This window comes from Nomascus leucogenys, chromosome X (genome assembly GCF_006542625.1).
Source record: "Nomascus leucogenys isolate Asia chromosome X, Asia_NLE_v1, whole genome shotgun sequence".
Taxonomy (NCBI): Eukaryota; Metazoa; Chordata; class Mammalia; order Primates; family Hylobatidae; genus Nomascus; species Nomascus leucogenys.
This window is the reverse complement of record NC_044406.1, coordinates 125,165,296-125,184,265: the sequence shown is the minus strand read 5'-3', so window position 1 is coordinate 125,184,265 and position 18,970 is coordinate 125,165,296. Positions and strand designations below refer to the sequence as shown.

The 18,970-nt window shown below is 36.4% G+C and overlaps 1 protein-coding gene across 1 annotated transcript in view; it reads left to right on the top strand.

The window, feature by feature from the left end:
- The first annotated feature begins 2,112 nt into the window (after positions 1 to 2,112).
- The window catches only part of MCF2 (MCF.2 cell line derived transforming sequence), a 64,795-nt gene continuing 47,937 nt past the window's right edge, over positions 2,113 to 18,970 (top strand). The window contains exons 1-4 of the mRNA XM_003272589.3: positions 2,113 to 2,502; positions 12,544 to 12,663; positions 13,487 to 13,603; positions 15,161 to 15,310. Of these exons, the coding sequence (XP_003272637.1) occupies positions 2,452 to 2,502; positions 12,544 to 12,663; positions 13,487 to 13,603; positions 15,161 to 15,310 (438 nt within the window). The 5' untranslated portion in view covers positions 2,113 to 2,451. The remainder of the gene's footprint in view (positions 2,503 to 12,543; positions 12,664 to 13,486; positions 13,604 to 15,160; positions 15,311 to 18,970) is intronic.

Here is an 18,970-nt window from a genome sequence, read left to right as displayed (position 1 = left end):
TCTTTTACACTTTTAGGCTCACAAGGATATCACAAAATTGTTTGACACTTCACTTTCATAGATGAGGAGGGAGATGAGGGACCCCCAGACTCCTTCTGAGCTGGCAAGATTGGGGCTCTCTGTGGAAGTGCCATGTGGCCAACTTCCTCTATCAGACTAGAATAGCTGGGAATCAATATATTTTTTTTCTTTGAGATTCCAACATTGCCAGCCATCTGAAATTCTTACTTTGTCTCCTGACTGATTGAGGAGGTCACGCCCACCACAAGAACTTGATTTAGTTGCAAAGGCAAAACAAAAATCTAGGTTGTTGGACTTCCAAGCCAGTGTTCTAGCACTCGCAAGGTAAAATGAGTAAGATCATTATTCTTCTTTTAATACTCAGAATGAATTATTCCTCATTTTGGACAAATAAGCAAAAAGTGGTTTCCTGTTTATTTAACAGAGGTGTTTAATCATTAGCAGTGGAGAGAAGATTTAACATTAGATATACTCAAATTACTAAAATAAAATAGAAAAAATCTTGACTTTCTATAGCATATTAGTGCTTTTTCAAAAGCATTCTCATTTATTAAGTATTGTTGATTCTCTTCATTTCCTGATTAAGTAGTGCGGGTAGGTATCACTATAATTGTCTTATAGATGATGAAATCACATTGATATATGTACTTTGGAATGGTTATGTGATGAATCCAAGCTCAAATAGCCAAGTAACCAAAAAAGCCAGAGCAAGAATTGAAATGTCAAGAATTCCAGTTGGTGATGGTTTCTATTATTTTCCAACTGGCTTACAAATAGACAAATAAATTCAATGTTATTTAAATAAAGGTAAAATTTCTTTTGAGAGATTAGATCTGTCCTCCATATACAATTGAGCCTTATTTGTGGGGCTAAATAAAGTAAAAGCTATTTCCCTTGCTCTGGTCTTTTAGGATTGGTCCTTGGGCTTGCTGAGTAGACCTTGGTTTATGCTAATAATTGCTTCTCTTATACTAAATAGAGCACTTGTTGCATTAAAACATTTTTTAATCACCCAGGTTTTTTTCTTTTGGCCAACACTGCACCCTCCTGATTAAATTAATTTTCATTTTGTGACTGGTTGGGCACCTGACATTAGTTTTTTTGGCAGAGTTTTATTTTTATTATTCAAAATAGGTGGCTTGTAACAGAGGTTCTATTTTTCATAGAAGAGAAATATAAGATTAGGTCATGATCCTGTCATTTTGAAATCAACAGAGGGTAATTACTTGTTTACTGGGGAGTGATACTCCTCTTTCTGTATTCCCAGGGCTGCTTTCTCAGTGGAGAATTATGACCTATGCTCAGTAAAGAACTTGGATCCCAGGGTCCCTTTATTTTCATAACTGCCAAATTGATCGTGCTGGGCAGGGGAGGGGCACAGATTCTGACCACATGTAACTGGCTATAGGTTGTTTTAGGTGTTTCTTTTTTAACATGTTAAATGTTTTTGCTTGTGGTATAGTTTCTATACTCATACTCAAGAGCACATTAATTACATCTCAACCATTAATAACTGTTGGTTACTGTTTGAAATAAAGGTAAATATTGAATGCAAGCTAATTTCACATGCAAAAGTTGGCATTCAGAAAGGATTTCTAGTGAAATCTACCATTGTGTAGCTAGGTATAATTGCCTGTGGTGTATTATTTCAAACAAGTGTCTGTGAAATAATCATGCGATTCAATTTGAATACCTTTATTTGTAGACTTCAAAACAAATAAAAGCATTTAGGTTGTATTTCATAATTAATGAGAGGAGACTTTATTTTAGTTATACATTTTGGGGAAAGGTTAATTTGGGAGAGAATCATATCCATCTTAGAAAGTTTGCATGTTCTATTCTTTCTAGATTATTACCAGGACAAAATTTTGCAAACTATAGCCTTTCACAAGGCTTAAACCCAGAATATAATAACAGAGAAAACAAAACAGAATTGAAATTTAAGTCACATACCAGGGTAGGACGAGAGTAGAAAGCATGAGTTAATACTACCTTCACAAAGATTCTTAGCATTCCACCTTAAAAATCAAACTGCAGAGGAGAAAGCCAGTCCCATCAAGCCTGCTCCTAGGAAGAGAGCTGGGTTTTTTTTTTCTCCTTCTCCCACTCTTATGACATGCCTGATCTTCTTGAGCAGTCCAGCACAAGCTAATCCACAAGGTTCAATCAGGCTAAGTAATTGGAGGAATGTGTTAACTCTGAATTACAAGGAGCAGAAGGGAAGGATCTGTCAGCTGACTAATCAGGGATAGTGGTTTTTTTTTTTCCTCCCCAGCATTGCTGCCACTGTGCTAATGGAAGCAGCTACGGCAGCTTTGTTTGATAGAGATTTTTGGCTGTCGTTTTTAAATACTACCCAAGAAGCAGCTCGTATTTCATCAATGTTGCATTGACAATTGGAAAAGAAGAGTGTAATTGTGTATAGGCGAAATGGCAGAAGCAAATCCCCCGAGAGGCAAGATGAGGTTCAGAAGGAATGCGGTAAGGGCTCTGTCTGCACTCCTGGAAAGCCTATTCCCAAGTTCAAGTGCTGGGATGCTGCAGCATGGTGCTATAGCACAAACTGCTGAGTAGGGTTTTTAAGGACAGATGGAGAGAATGGAGGCTTATATTTGCATGGATTGCATTGATGTGATTACTGTGATATTGACATAGGGTAATTTTCAGGCAATTGAGGGGGTAGAATATAATTTCAAAATCTAAATGTCATCAAGTTTATGAATGAGCACCTTAGTCATGTTATTTGTTTAAGACTGTATGAACAGCTTTGAATCATTGGACAGCATAGCTTTAAATCATGACTAAAAATAATATCTAACAAAAGGATTCATCCTTTCTTTCACCATGATCAAGTAGAGTATATTGCCATGGATAGGTCTGGAGATGATTCCTTCATCACTTAAAAATGCAGCCTTTCCTGGGTGTTACTGTATAAGTGAAAAAATTTCAAATCTGGAATGATTTGAAATCCTTATGGTTTCAATTCTTTTCCAAACTTAAACTTCGTAGGTACAAAATTGTCACCTGCTGACAACTTTCTTCTTTTAGGGAAAAAGACAGTAACTCACTTTTCAATATAGACTAGAATTTGGAAGTCTCTCCTCTCAGGTACATTTCATGCAGTCTTTTACCTAAATTTTCCCTTCATTTATTCATATAGTAAATTCCCAGCAAATTTCTAATGTGATCTTTAGATGTATTTTGGAGAAATGTTGAAATAACAGTAGCTAATTTAATAAAAAACCAATCATCAAAAAGGCTTGAAATGCCACTCTTTTTCTTTCAAAGATTAATATAATGTTATTGATGTTATGGTTTAAAATATAAACTTGCTCACTAAAAATATCAAGATAACACACACACACAAATAAGAAGGTAAAAATTGACCATAGGAAAAAAATGACAGTTTGAATTAAAATTATGATAAGGAAAGTAAGACTTTTATTATTGTTGAATGACAGTGAACATCAATAGGTGTGTAAATGATTTATTTTCTAATAAAGCTCTTAGCACAGACTGCTATTTTAAAAACTATAGTTGGTTTTATTTTGACAAAATTATATCTTTGGCTCTATACATGTTTTTATATTATGAGAATATAGATTCAGACTTTTAACAGATGATTTATGGTGCACAAGAAATGTTTGTGTATGTACTTTGCAGTATTGTAAGCAACTGATATTAGCACTTTTGTTATCAAAGGTAACTTAAGCTTTCAGAAAGTTCCTAATTTTATATATATATATATATATATATATATATATATATATTCTCAGTGCTGAACTTAGTTTTATGTCTATACAGATGCATTAATATACACACAATAAATACAGTACAGGGGTACTCACTGAATAGACATATCTAGCACTGTGATATATACAACGTAAGTTACGAAGGTAAATATGGAATGGCTACTGGGCTGAAGGAACTCTCAATCTAGTAGGAAGGGTAAGACATGTTCCTAAATGACTATTTTGAAAAGAAATTCTGGCTGGTGGAGAAGGCCTTATGCAGGAGATGGCGTATGTTTGGGTGTTAAGTAAGAGCATATGTTGCTGTTACCTTTCCTTGATTCTTTCCTATGTTTTTTTTTTCTCATAAATGAATTAAGTGATCCATAGGAACAGATATGAGTGGGATTAATTGGATTAATTCTGAAGCCTAGAACTATAGTAGAAGACACATATGTTTTGCTTATATGGATAGAACTTGACCAGAGTAAAGAATTTGAACCTTAGCTAGTAAAAAAATGGTTTCACTTTGAAGGGTCTCTGGAATTGGGCTGATTCTGGAGGCTGTGGATAGGTAACATCTAAAAGGATGGTCCAATGCCACTTGAAGTCCAAAAAAATGTTTGAACTAGTTATTTGATAGAAATTTCAATGACTGTAGCTGAGTGAGAGAGAGGGGAGGAGAATAGATATATATATGTGACAAAAAGGGCAAACCACAAGGAAGGAGTATTGCTTTGGGCTGTCCTCCTGAGGTCACTTGACAAGTTGCTTGGCAACTCATACTGTCTGTACTTTTTAAGGTGGGGATATGAGGGGAAGAGTGTGGAAGTGGCTCATACTGTTGCAAACTATTCTCTATAGCTTGAGGTCATGAGATTTTTTTCCCAACATATTCTGCAGAGATGGTTCAGACCTTATCAAAGTCAAGTGCCTGTCAGCATCTCAACATTTGTCTGATAGTAAATTATAATACTTTCCTTTCGGTGGACTGTACATGCTAAATTGTTTCCAGCAACTTGTTTCAAATGTTATTTGTCCCATTTTGGAAACATCAAGGTCAAATCATCCGTGAATGGCAAACAGTAAATCTGAGTGTGCATTCAGTCTATGAGGTGTTAAGTGTCTAGAAAGAGCTTGCCCTTAGGATCCAGATAGGCCGTACTACCGCTGCTTACCAGCTGTGCTTCAGTTTGCTCCTCTGTAAAAAGGGAATAATATCCAGTTTACTGCAATGTTATGAAGGCTAAATAATATATATATATATAAGAAGTCTGACACATACATAGTGGCTTTTAGTCAAGGGTCTCTCTTATTGTTACTGCCTTTCTTTACCCTAAAGATTAAAAAAGAAAAGCTATAGGAAAATAAATTATTTTTATAGTAAGTAACCAAACTTTTATGTTTTATAAGTTACTTTAAACATTCTAGAAATAATAACTAGAATAACTGAAAAGTGTGCATAGGGTGATGAATTGCCTCCCTTAGAGAGCACACACAAGAGTATTAAACAAGGTTAATTTCTAGACTTCGGTAGTGAAATGATGTATTTGGTTTACGCCTGCTCTTGTTGTTATTGTTGTTGTTACTGCTGTAAGATCATAGAACTAGGCAATCTGGAAGTACGTGTGAGTAAAAGGGAGTAAATCTGTTCTCTGGGAGGGAAAGATGAGAGGGAGCTTATTTTGTGCTCGTTACCTTGAAGAGCCTGTAAGAGCTGCTGCTGAGGGCTGGGGTGGGACCACATACAGTGATTGGACACATGGCTCCGAGTCCTATGTGATAGGCAGCTGGTTCGCTTTTACTGAGATGTCTTTAAGCAGTCACATGCTGGAACTCCAGAAAAATGTCTGCAAGAAGCTAAAACCAATGCTGTTTCCTCTCTCGTGCAAACTATTTTTTTAAAAAAGCAAAAACACATTGAAATAAAACAAGACGAACTTTTGCCCAAATCCTTTTGCTTTTTTGACAAGTTCTCAAAAATGAATTATACTTTCAAAATCTCAGTTTTTATTTTGGGGAAAAAGAAATTGTGCTTTTTCATGTTTTTATAACCATACAGATTAGAGGTTCTTAAAGCAGCATACCCAAGAATTTGGAAATATAATATTCCCAAACCAAAATGGGAAAGTTCACTGGTCTTGAACTATATTTGCTTTGGTATGTGCATCTGATACCCTATGCTGTTTGATTGTTCATTTAAATACTAGCTTTAAAATGGATTATCTTGAGACTTTTAGTTGTTACAAATATTGGTATATAGAGAAAAAGTACTCTCTATATATACCTATATGTATATCCACATAGATACATACAAATTAATCTTAAATGTATATGGCTTGTCAGGTTAAAATTGCTCAAGAGTGTTCTGTCCCCTCTAGATTCTCATAGCCGGCAATCACAGATAAGGACGTGTCCATATTATTGATATTGATCGATGTTCAGATCTATGAAGCTTTTTGGTTCAGAGGTTGCAAATTGTCAATGCACAGATGCATTTTGTTTAGAGTATGCAGCATTTTAACAAACTTTCAATTTGTTTTCCATCTTTAAACATCTGGGCTTTGCATGACAATCTGGATTTCTGTCTTCTCTTGAGAAACCAGAGTTGGCAATGCTGAGCCCACCTTGCCACATGACAACATGTAGCTGGAACTGATTTATGAGTGAACTGACTTATGAGTGCCCTCTGCCTTGAATGTTCTCCAGTTCACCATGGTCCCCACCACTTCCTGTTGCTCCTCATCATATAGGAAGAGTATGAATTGCTATTTTCCACCTAATTTAGGCTGTTCATTAATTAAGCCTACTTCACATTTACATTATCTCCCTAACACACGGTAGGCATTCGAGTTTGTCACCTTTGCTTTAGGTCTCAGGTTTAGATTCTCAACCAACTTGGTCCTTGTGTCATCCCTGCTATAACTTCTCCAAATTCCTCTTGTTGACTGAGTCTAGTTCTACAGGCAGGTGAACCAGGGTTTTAATTCTGCTACTTATGTGCTAGAAGGCCTTGAAAAATTGCCTGACCCCACAAAACCTCAATGTATTAGTTCCCTATTGCTGCTGTAACAGATTACTACAAACTTAGTGGCTTAAAATAGTGAAAATGTATCATTACGGTTCTGGAGGTCAGAAGTCCAAGATTACCCAGTTGGGCTAAAAATCAAGGGTCAGCAGAGCTGTGTTCCTTCTGGAGTCTCTAGAGAAGAATCTGTTTCTTTGACTTTTCCAGCTTGCAGAGATTGTCCTCATTCCTTGGTTTATACCCCTGCATCACTTTGACCTCTGCCATCACATCTTCTTCTCTGACTCTCCTGCCTCCCTCTTTTCCTAATGATTACATCGGTCTCACCATGATAATCCCGGATAATCTCCCCATATCAAGAGGGACCTCAATCACATTTATAAAGTCTCTTTTACCATATAAGATAATATATTACTAGGTTCCAGGGATTAGGATGTAGACATCTTTGAGGATAATGGCACTCAGTTTCTCCAGTTGTGAAATGAGGACAAAAATAGAACCTACTGCGTGTAAATACTTAGCACAGTGTCATAATAGTGCTCTTTATGGGCATAATTCTAGTAGTATGCATTCAATAAATGACATTTACACCCCTGTCCAACTATCCAATCTCCTTTCCCTACCTTAAAGCTTTGAGAGGTCCTGAATATATAAATATACATAAATATATGTATTTTTTGCTAAAGAGAAGCTATGAAAAGTAGTCATAAATGTGAAGTCTGGATTCACTTTAAAAGTATGACAGTTTGGTAGGTACCTCTTATGGTCTGGATTAAGTGAATGGGAGTGGGATTAAAAATTCAGGTATGTCTTATTCACATGTGGGCACGAGGGATAAAAACAATACACCTGGTCTGAACTATATGATTTAGTCTTCTAGAAAAATAACTGACAAATCAAATGAATTGTTTGAGTGCCACCTGACTGCTCTGATTGCGTAGTAGTTGTGTAGCTATTGCCTACAAGTTATTTAGTCTCCCAAATGGCTACTAAAATTGGGAGTAATTATTGGGTTAACAGAATCCATGTGCTCTAGGAAGATATGCAAAAAAGATTATAAAATTGTATTATAAACTATAACAAAAAATATTGTAATTATGTAGTCAATAAATGAAGTTTTCATCCTTTGATAGTGTATTTTCTTTAAAAGTGCAAGTTTTTCTGGGCTTCTTGTGACAAGTAAATTACTAAATATTTTGAAGAAATTAAGGAATGAGAATGTATGCTAAGATAATCAGAAGGTTTTACTTAAGAATGAACTGATTAGCATATAGAATTATCTTTAGAAGCAATTTATATAGCTGTCAATGTTTGGGATAATCCACTTTATTAAATAGAGCAATAACAGGTTTAATAAACATCCAACATAAAATCCCTAGCTTATGAGCAGCTAAATACCCCTACCCCTGCTTAAAATCACTTACCGACTCATCTTGCAGACAGTGATTTTCCTTTTCTCTCCTTTCTTTCTACTTTGTTCCCTGCTATGTGATCAGCTGTCTCTGGACCTGGCTGCTGGTACAGCCTTGCTCTCCTAGGAATGGCAGAGTAGAGAGCAGGGCCTTACCTCAGGCAGAGAGTTGCTACATAGCTCTCTCTATTCCCATAGTATCCTCCCATCCCTTCCTCCCTCACACATAATTTTGGAGATGGGTGAGTATCCCTGGCTTGAAGTCAGCCCCAGGTTCTTGTATCCAGATAATTCTAGATACAAGAGAATATGAGATTAAGGAAAGTCAGAGAGAGAAAGATGAAACCAGATCAATTTAGAGTCCATGAAAGAATAAAGTAATTTTGCTTTAAATGTTGGCAAAGCAGGGTGCTTTCAATTTCATTAAAAATGAAAAAATAAACAGGTTCAAGGCAGGTGAGTATAATAATATAATGGGAATTTACCCAGGTGAAGAAAAAGGAAAGGCTTAACTCCTAAAATTAAGGGAGTAAAAATAGAATCTGTGCTTTCCACTTAAAAATCGGCCAAAAGTTCCCGCAAGTCCCTGTCAGATTCTTCCCTTAAGCAAGCCTTTATCCATATCCCTAAAGTTTTCTACCCAAACCTGCTTGTCCTGACGTCCGAGAATCCAAGGCAAAATTTTAAAACTATCTTATTAATATTTTAGAGTTTAAAAAGTGCCTTTTCATGTCCTTTGCCCACTTTTTAATGGGGCTGTTTGTTTTTCTCTTGTAAATTAGTTTAAGTTCCTTAAATACTGCATGTTCTCACTTATAAGTGGGAGCTAAATAAGAAGTTATGAACACAAAGAAGGAAACAACAGACACTGGGGTCTACTTGAGGGTGGAGGGTGGGAGGAGGGAGAGGAGCAGAAAAGATCACTATTGGGTACTGAGCTTAATACCTAGGTGAAGTAATAATATGTACAACAACCCCCACCGTGACACGTGTTTATCTATGTAGCCTTTGCATGTACCCCCAAACCTAAAATAAAAATTTTAAAAGTGCCTTTATATTCATTATTTCTTTTAATTCCTGTAATAGCTGGAAAACATATATATATATATATATATATATATATTTGGCAGAGTCTCACCCTGTTGCCCAGGCTGGAGTGCAGTGGCACAATCTCAGTTCACCGCAGCCTCCACCTCCTGGGTTCAAGTGATTCTCATGCTTCAGCCTCCCCAGTAGCGGGGACCACAGGCGTGTGCCAACACACCCGGCTAATTTTTTGTATTTTTAGTAGAGACGGGTTTTCACCATGTTGGCCAGGCTGGTCTCGAACTCCTGGCCTCAAATAATCCTCCCACCTCAGCTTCCCAAAGTGCCGGGATTACAGGTGTGAGCCACCGTGCCCAGCTGGAACATACATATTATACTTAACATAAAATAAAATATACATTATGTACATAATAGAAGGTAGGATATACATTACCATTGGAACTCTGTTTCTCTGTCTCTCTCTGTTTCTGTATACAAGTTAACTTTATTCTTTTCAATGTTTCTCCAGCAGCAGGGCTCTTGGCAATCTGCTGCTTTTAAATGGCATCCTCAAAGTTTCCTTCACTCAGTATTAGTTTGAAAATTCTAGGGCAGGACTTCTTTGGCCCTGCTTACATCAAATGTTCATGCTTATCTTTTATCTTTTTCTTTTTTAAACAGATGAGGTCTCACTCTGTCGCCCAGGCTGGAGTGCAGTAGCACCATCATGGCTCACTGCAGGCTCAACTTCCTGGGCTCAAGCGATCTTCCCCCCTCAGCCTCCTGAGTAACTGGAACCATAGGCTCATACCACCATGACTGGATAATTTTTAAATTTTTTGTAGAGATGGGGTCTCACTATGTTGTCTAGGCTGTTCTGGAACTCCTGGCCTCAAGTGATCCTCCATCCTCAGTCTCCTAAACTGTTGGGATTACAGGCATGAATCACCATGTCTGGCCCTAATCATACTTCTAATCACTACTAATCATTGTGTGTTGGAAGGGCAGGGCCATGTAGGAAAATAAGAGTTCTTATTTGGAACCAATGTGTAGAATAATGGAAGGGGGAGTAGTTTCTGAGATAAAGGGAGACAGTAACAGTCATGGCCTCCTGGGGGAATTATGAGTTGGACAGCCATCCCAGTTTATGTATATTGATAATCATTGTTTAATTTATTGATTTAATTTTATGCTCTTTTAATTTACTTATTTGTGCATATCACACTCATTTCTCTTTCATTTACTCTAGTTCTCATTGCCACTTAACATTTTATGCTTTATCACCATCTCAAATTGAATTAGGAAAATCGCCAGTTTTGAGCATCATTTCCCAAAGAGTCTATGTTTTATACCCTGGTGAAAGTTACTTTTTTCTTTTATTTTAAAATAGACTTTATTTTTTTAGAGCAGTTTTAAGTTCACAACAAAATTTAACAGGAAGTACAGAGAGTTCCCATAAACTCCTTGCCCCACAGTATCTTATTCTTAGTTTATAGTTTTAATTACTAGTATTGTAATATGCCTGAAATATAATTGCAGTTGGAACATTTTTCATATATTTTGCTCTATTGTGCTCTAATCTGCCATCTTGAGGCTGATGGCTCCTGATTCTGCACTTTTAGCCTAGACTTCTTTCCCTTCTTACTTGTACAAGCAGCTGTCCGAAGGACATCATCTGGATGTCCTGCTGACCCTTCCCAACCTAACATGTATATGAATGGAGATCAGAATCTTGTTCCCCTTCTTAAAACCTGTTTCTCTTGTGTTTCCCATCTCAGTGAAGGTTGTACTATTAAACCAGTTACTCAAACCCCAAATCTGGAGTTTGATCCTCCCAGTACCTCCTTTCTCGGCAAGTACATCAAGTGGTTATGTCTTGCTGATTGTGCCTCCTAAATTCTACTCTTATTCCTGGTATCATTACTTTAGTTCAGAAACTCATCATTCCTGGCTTGGATTACTGTACCAGCCTCCTAGCTCATCTGTCTGCTTCTACTCTTGTTCAAATCCAGTTCTTCCTAAAGCCAAAGTGATCTTTCTAAAATGCAAATTTGACCGTGTTGTTCTGATGCTCAAAACCTTTTAGAGACTCCCCTTACCTCCAGGAAAAAAAAACCCATGATCCTTTCTGATGTGGTTCTGGCCCATTTTCCCAACACTATCTCCCATTGTCCCCCAGCGTCATTTCATCTGGCTCTCTTGACTAGGGCCTTTTCAGGAGGTGTAGTAGTTTAGTGATTAAGAGCACAGACTTAGGGGCAAATCAAGGCTTTGCCAGCTGGGGGAAGGTATACTTAAACTCTCTGAGTCTCACTTTCTTTATTTGTAAAAGTGAGTAACCTAACTCCTTCATAGAATTATTATGAAAAGAATTTATGATAATATTGGCAAAATGCTTTGCACAGAGTAAGCATTTAGTACATGGTGATTTGTTATTAAAATTGGGCTATGTTACTCCATTCTCCATTTATTTTGCAATGTGTCCTCCTTCTTTGTCTTTTGAATTCTTTAGTGTAGCAATTATTTTTGACTGCATACTACGTGCCAGCAAGTTCTAGAAGCTGGGGAAACATTGGTGAACTAGAACAACATTCTGATCCAGTTAATTCCTCGTTATGCTTCAAGATCTTTTTGACCTTCCTATGTCTTGGAGAGTTTGTGCTGTCATTTCCCCTTGTATATTATTCTAATTCCTTTGATTACTTATCAACTTAGTTAAAGAGTTGCTGATTAGTAATGGACTCTGCAGTGGAACTTTTGGGTAGAGATTGTATTTTCTTAATTTGTGAACATTCAATGCCTAACAGAGCTTGATAATCATTCATTTAAATACATGAAGTAGACACATAGAAGATGTTCAGTAAATATTGATTGGATTAAAATAAAAATATAATCCCATAATAAAGTTTTCTTTCATTGTTTAGTGTAAATACACAGACAAAAACCCATTGACTTTTAGGGTTATCCTAGGAAACTGCCACCTAACTCTATTTGTTTTTATGGGAAATAAGTGCAATTTGAGTTCAAATAACTCTAAAATAAAGATTTAGAGTCTATTTCTTCGTAACGTGGGATCTACTTCTTTAGTGTGAGAAAATTCCATACCAGAAGTGTTGCAAGGATCTGACCTGAAGCCTTACATTATTTTTCTTTCTATTTGCATGTTTTTAGATTTTATCAATATCCATTTGTGAAGTGTTGGCCTTTTACTGGCTTTTATGAACTTAAAGTTTGTTTCTTCAGTTACATATTTTTCTGGTATGTGCTCAGCTGAGTGTGTGTTGACAATTTTTTTTTTCAATTTATTTTGTTCTTTCTTTCTACAGGCTTCCTTTCCTGGGAACTTGCACTTGGTTTTAGTTTTACGTCCTACCAGCTTTCTTCAACGAACGTTCACAGACATTGGATTTCGGTTTAGTCAGGAGGATTTTATGCTTAAATTACCAGTAAGAGTATATTATTTAAATGTTTTGTTCCTCTAATTCTCATGAAGACTTGTACCATGCTGTTTATATTTTACATGTGCCCATGTATCATTTAAAAGAAAAAAATTAAAATTTGTCTTTTAAAAGTATACATTTGAAATGCCCAAAAGTCTTTCACTTCTACCATTTAAAAAAGAAATCGATTCATCAATTTATAGCAAAGCAATTACTTTTGCAAAAAATATGTCATATATGTTATATATATGTGTATATATGTATGTGTGCGTGTGTGTATATGTATGTGTGTGTATGTGTATATAAGCAGGAAATTTTATTTTTAGTAAAATTGAGTGTATGTTTTATGTATTTGAACTCCCATGAACTTACATCCTGAGCTAGTCCAGAGTACCATGACTTTTTAAAAATATTTTTGTATGTTTTTAAGGTTAGGAATAGGGTGCTCATAAATTTTCATACTTTTGAAAAGGCCAGCCCCTCCTGATAAATTATAACTTACTACATAATGTCCTTTTCTTTGTTGTGAGCATAGCATTCTTTTAGAAGCTGGACCATTAACAATGCAAACTCTTAGATGGAGGAAAATTAGGCGTTTTGGTTTCTGTGGAGATTGATTTAGCTTTACAGAAAATGTTTTGTAAATAAAAACTGTTATTATCTGAAGAAGGTAGTGCATACATGTATGGGGGCATGTACAGGAGAGAACTGTTAAAACCATTTATCAGAGGTAACTTTCTGCTAAATGTATGCCAAAGTTCATTTTACAGTTTAATGGAGGGATGGCATGAAGGGCAGTTAACAGTATCTTTTTTGCTTATTTATATAGGTTGTTATGCTGAGCTCAGTTAGTGATTTGCTGACATACATTGATGACAAGCAATTAACCCCTGAGTTAGGCGGCACCTTGCAGTACTGCCACAGTGAATGGATCATCTTCAGAAATGTATGTTGTCTTTGCCCTTACTGTAGAGCCTATAGTTCTTCATGTTAGCCTTTAAATCTAGTTCTAGAATTCTTTCCTATTCGAAAAATAGGAAAAATAAAATAAAATAAACAAAAAAAAACCCAGCTTTCTGGGCCCTCACTTTTCACATACATATAAATTCAACATCTTGGTTTTCTTCCATAGGCAATATCTAGAAATGATGAGCAGTCACTGAGGATGGCAATTGAAGGAGAATCCTAGGGAATAAGGAGATCATACTCTGTCCATCCCCTCCTGTGGCTATGTAGTAACTTGAAGAAACAAAGGGTTTGGATTCAAATCCTGGCCCTGCTGATTTTTAGTTATATGACCTTGGACAATATACATAACCTCTCTGAGTCTTAGTTTTCCTAACTGTAAAATGGGACTAATAATACCTTACCTCATAGGGATCTTAAAAAGACTAAATGAGATAGCAAAAGTAAAATGTTTTACACAGTGCCTAGCATATGGCAAACCGTCAATAAGTGCCAATAGTATTATTAATCTCATTATCCTAGTGATGCTTCTGAGGCATTTAGATTTGTAGCAAAGAGTGTACTTCTGTTTTAGAAATTTACAAATAGGCAAGGGTCCTGCACCTCCCAAGTATGTCTGTGGTATATAAGTATCTTGACTTCTAATCCCAGAGATAGGGGAACCCTTCTGAAGAAATTAATGATGTCCCATTAAATTAGGATTCCATTTTCCTCATACTTGTTCTTCACTCAACATTTCATTCATTAATTCATTTAACAATGCATTCATTCAACGATTCATTCATTCACATGAAGATGTATTGCCAAAATTAGCAATGCCTATCCTTTAATAACCTGTAATGCTATAAATAAACAAGCAAATATTTTGATATGCATGGTTAACACATGGTCATATGGTCTCTACATGTTGCCCTTCTTTCTCAGAGTAATTGATTTTAGAAACAAAATAAACAACAAAACCTTACTTACCATTTTATGGCAACAAAGGCTTTGGGGCCACCATTCCAAATATTCTATAGTACCTGAAATGAGTTGTTGTGACTAGTTTTTCCCCCATTTCCTTCAATTATCACCTTGTTAGGAATGCTAATGCTTATTCACAAATGATAATAAACAAATATAAAGTGACTTTACTGTTCTCATCTCTCTTCAGAAGTAAAGTTATTATAAGGCAATTTTGCCAATTGGAGAGTTTATAGAATAAGGAAAACACTGTAATTTTCAAGAAAATAAAACAAACTACTCAATACATGGCATCTGTAAGAAATAATTTTCATTAGTGTCCAAGAAATAAGTCAAGAAATTTGGATAAAAGATATTCAGGAAGACTCTTAATTTTCCTTCAGTTTCTTAGCGTTTTAGATGAAGAGTTACACTTGATTGCCAAGAGCAATGCCATATTTCTGTAGCAGAGGAGAGTTCATAGTATATGTGTTTGCTGTTATACCCCCAATAAAAACAAATACACTTACTGATCTAGTTTTTGATATGCTCACAGAGTTACCATACAATTAAAGTAATCACCGGCTCTTTGCAGGCTATAGAAAATTTTGCCCTCACAGTGAAAGAAATGGCTCAGATGTTACAGTCCTTTGGAACTGAACTGGCTGAGACAGAACTACCAGATGATATTCCCTCAATAGAAGAAATTCTGGCAATTCGTGCTGAAAGGTATCATCTGTTGAAGGTATGTCTGATAGAGTCGACAAACAAAAGATTTCCATGGTCTTTCTTTATCTAGAGAGGTGTTTATTATCTCCATTTTACACTGACTGTTGCATAAGGGGAGACAAAAGACATTTATGTAATATATATATATATTTTTTTTAAGAACTGTCTCTTATTTTATTTCAATAGTTTTTGGGGAACAGGTGGTTTTTGGTTACATGGATAAATTATTTAATGGTAATTTCTGAGGTATTGGTGCACCCATCACTTGAACATTATACACTGTGCCCAATGTGTAGTCTCTTATCCTTCACCCTCTTCCCCCACCTGGTCCCCCTAAGTCCTCCACATCCATTTCATAATTCTTTTTCTTTTTTTTGTCATACAGAGATGTTTATTTACAGCAAATCACTATCATAACTTCATATCTGCAATCTATTAGCTATCAAATATCTTAGCTACAGTGAGCCTTGATTTCCTCATCTTTAAATTGGAATTCTGCAGGGGATAATTCTTAAACTTTGCATTTTATGTTCTCTTCTTGCAAAGGATGAAAACATTCTGTTTATTTAGAATTTTCCTCCACATTATTTTTAGTGCTACAGTCTAGAAATTAGTCTAAATACCTATCTATTATCCATTATATAATTCTTATGCCTTTGTGTCCTCATAGCCTAGCTCCCATATGTAAGTGAGAATATGTGATACGTGGTTTTCCATTCTTGAGCTACTTCACTTAGAATAATGGTCTCCAGTTCCATCTAGGTTGCTGTGAATGCCATTATTTCATTTCTTTTTATGGCTGAGTAATATTCCATGATGTATATATACCACATTTTCTCAATCCACTCATTGATCGATGGGCATTTAGGCTGGTCCCATATTTTTGCAGTTATGAATTGTGCTGCCATATATGTGTGTGCAAGTGTCTTTTTTATATAACGACTTATTTCCTCTGGGTAGATACCCAGTAGCTGGATTACTGGATCAAATAGTAGTTCTACCTTCAGTTCTTTAAGGAATATCCATGCTGTTTTCCATAGTGGCTGTACTAGTTTACATTCCCACCAGCAGAGTAAAAGTGTTCTCTTTTCACCACATCCATGCCAACACCTATTTCTTTTATGTTTTAATTATGGCCATTCTTGCAGGAGTAATGTGTTATCTCACTGTGGTTTTTAATTTGCATTTCCCTGATAATTAGTGACGCTGAGCATTTTTTTCACATGTTTGTTGGCCGTTTGTATATCTTCTTTTGATAATTGTCTATTCATGTCCTTTGCCCACTTTTCAATGGGATTATTTGTTTTTTTTCTTGCTGATTTGTTGAGTTCCTTGTAGATTCTGGATATTAGTCCTTTGTCAATGATGCATAGTTTGTGAATATTTTCTTCCATTCGGTGGATTGTCTGTTTACTCTACTGATTATTTCTTTTGCTGTGCAGAAGCTTTTTAGCTTAAGTAGGTCCCATCTATTTATTTTTATTTTTGTTGCATTTGCTTTTGGGTTCTTCACCATAAACTCTTTGCCTAAGTCAATGTCTAGAAGAGTTTTTCTAATGTTATCTTCCAGAATTTTTATAGTTTCAGGTCTTAGATTTTTTTTTTTTATTATACTTTAGGGTTTTAGGGTACATGTGCACAATGTGCAGGTTTGTTACATATGTATCCATGTGCCATGTTGATTTCCTGCACCCATTAACTCGTCATTTAGCATTAGGTGTATCTCCTAATGCTGTCCCTCCCCCCTCCCCCAACCCCACAACAGTCCCCGGAGTGTGATGTTCCCCTTCCTGTGTCCATGAGTTCTCATTGTTCAATTCCCACCTATGAGAGAGAACATGCGGTGTTTGGTTTTTTGTCCTTGCGATAGTTTACTGAGAATGATGTTTTCCAGTTTCTTCCATGTCCCTACAAAGGACACGAACTCATCATTTTTTATGGCTGCATAGTATTCCATGGTGTATATGTGCCACATTTTCTTAATCCAGTCTATCGTTGTTAGACATTTGGGTTGGTTCCAACTCTTTGCTATTGTGAATAGTGCCGCAATAAACATACGTGTGCATGTGTCTTTATAGCAGCATGATTTATAGTCCTTTGGGTATATACCCAGTAATGGGATGGCTGGGTCAAATGGTATTTCTAGTTCGAGATCCCTGAGGAATCGCCACACTGACTTCCACAATGGTTGAACTAGTTTACAGTCCCACCAACAGTGTAAAAGTGTTCCTATTTCTCCACATCCTCTCCAGCACCTGTTGTTTCCTGACTTTTTAATGATGGCCGTTCTAACTGGTGTGAGATGGTATCTCACTGTGGTTTTGATTTGCATTTCTCTGGTGGCCAGTGATGATGAGCATTTCTTCATGTGTTTTCTGGCTGCATAAATGTCTTCTTTTGAGAAGTGTCTGTTCATGTCCTCTGCCCACTTTTTGATGGGGTTGTTTGTTTTTTTCTTGTAAATTTGTTTGAGTTCATTGTAGATTCTGGATATTAGCCCTTTGTCAGATGAGTAGGTTGCAAAAATTTTCTCCCATTCTGTAGGTTGCCTGTTCATTCTGATGGTAGTTTCTTTTGCTGTGCAGAAGCTCTTTAGTTTAATGAGATCCCATTTGTCGATTTTGGCTTTTGTTGCCATTGCTTTTGGTGTTTTAGACATGAAGTCCTTGCCCACGCCTATGTCCTGAATGGTATTGCCTAGGTTTTCTTGTAGGATTTTAATGGTTTTAGGTCTAACATATAAGTCTTTAATCCATCTTGAATTAATTTTTGTATAAGGTGTAAGGAAGGGATCCAGTTGCAGCTTTCTACATATGGCTAGCCAGTTTTCCCAGCACCATTTATTAAATAGGGAATCCTTTCCCCATTTCTTGTTTTTGTCAGGTTTGTCAAAGATCAGATAGTTGTAGCTATGCGGCATCATTTCTGAGGGCTCTGTTCTGTTCCATTGATCTATGTCTCTGTTGTGGTACCAGTACCATGCTGTTTTGGTTACTGTAGCCTTGTAGTATAGTTTAAAGTCAGGTAGCGTGATGCCTCCAGCTTTGTTCTTTTGGCTTAGGATTGACTTGGCGATGCGGGCTCTTTTTTGGTTCCATATGAACTTTAAAGTAGTTTTTTCCAATTCTGTGAAGAAAGTCATTGGTAGCTTGATGGGGATGGCATTGAATATATAAATTACCTTGGGCAGTATGGCCATTTTCACGATATTGATTCTTCCAACCCATGAGCATGGAATGTTCTTCCATTTGTTTGTATCCTCTTTTATTTCATTGAGCAGTGGTTTGTAGTTCTCCTTGAAGAGGTCCTTCACATCCCTTGTAAGTTGGATTCCTAGGTATTTTATTCTCTTTGAAGCAATTGTGAATGGGAGTTCACTCATGATTTGGCTCTCTGTTTGTCTGTTATTGGTGTACAAGAATGCTTGTGATTTTTGTACATTAATTTTGTATCCTGAGACTTCGCTGAAGTTGCTAATCAGCTGAAGGAGATTTTGGGCTGAGACAATGGGGTTTTCTAGATATACAATCATGTCATCTGCAAACAGGGACAATTTGACTTCCTCTTTTCCTAATTGAATACCTTTTATTTCCTTCTCCTGCCTGATTGCTCTGGCCAGAACTTCCAGCACTATGTTGAATAGGAGCAGTGAGAGAGGGCATCCCTGTCTTGTGCC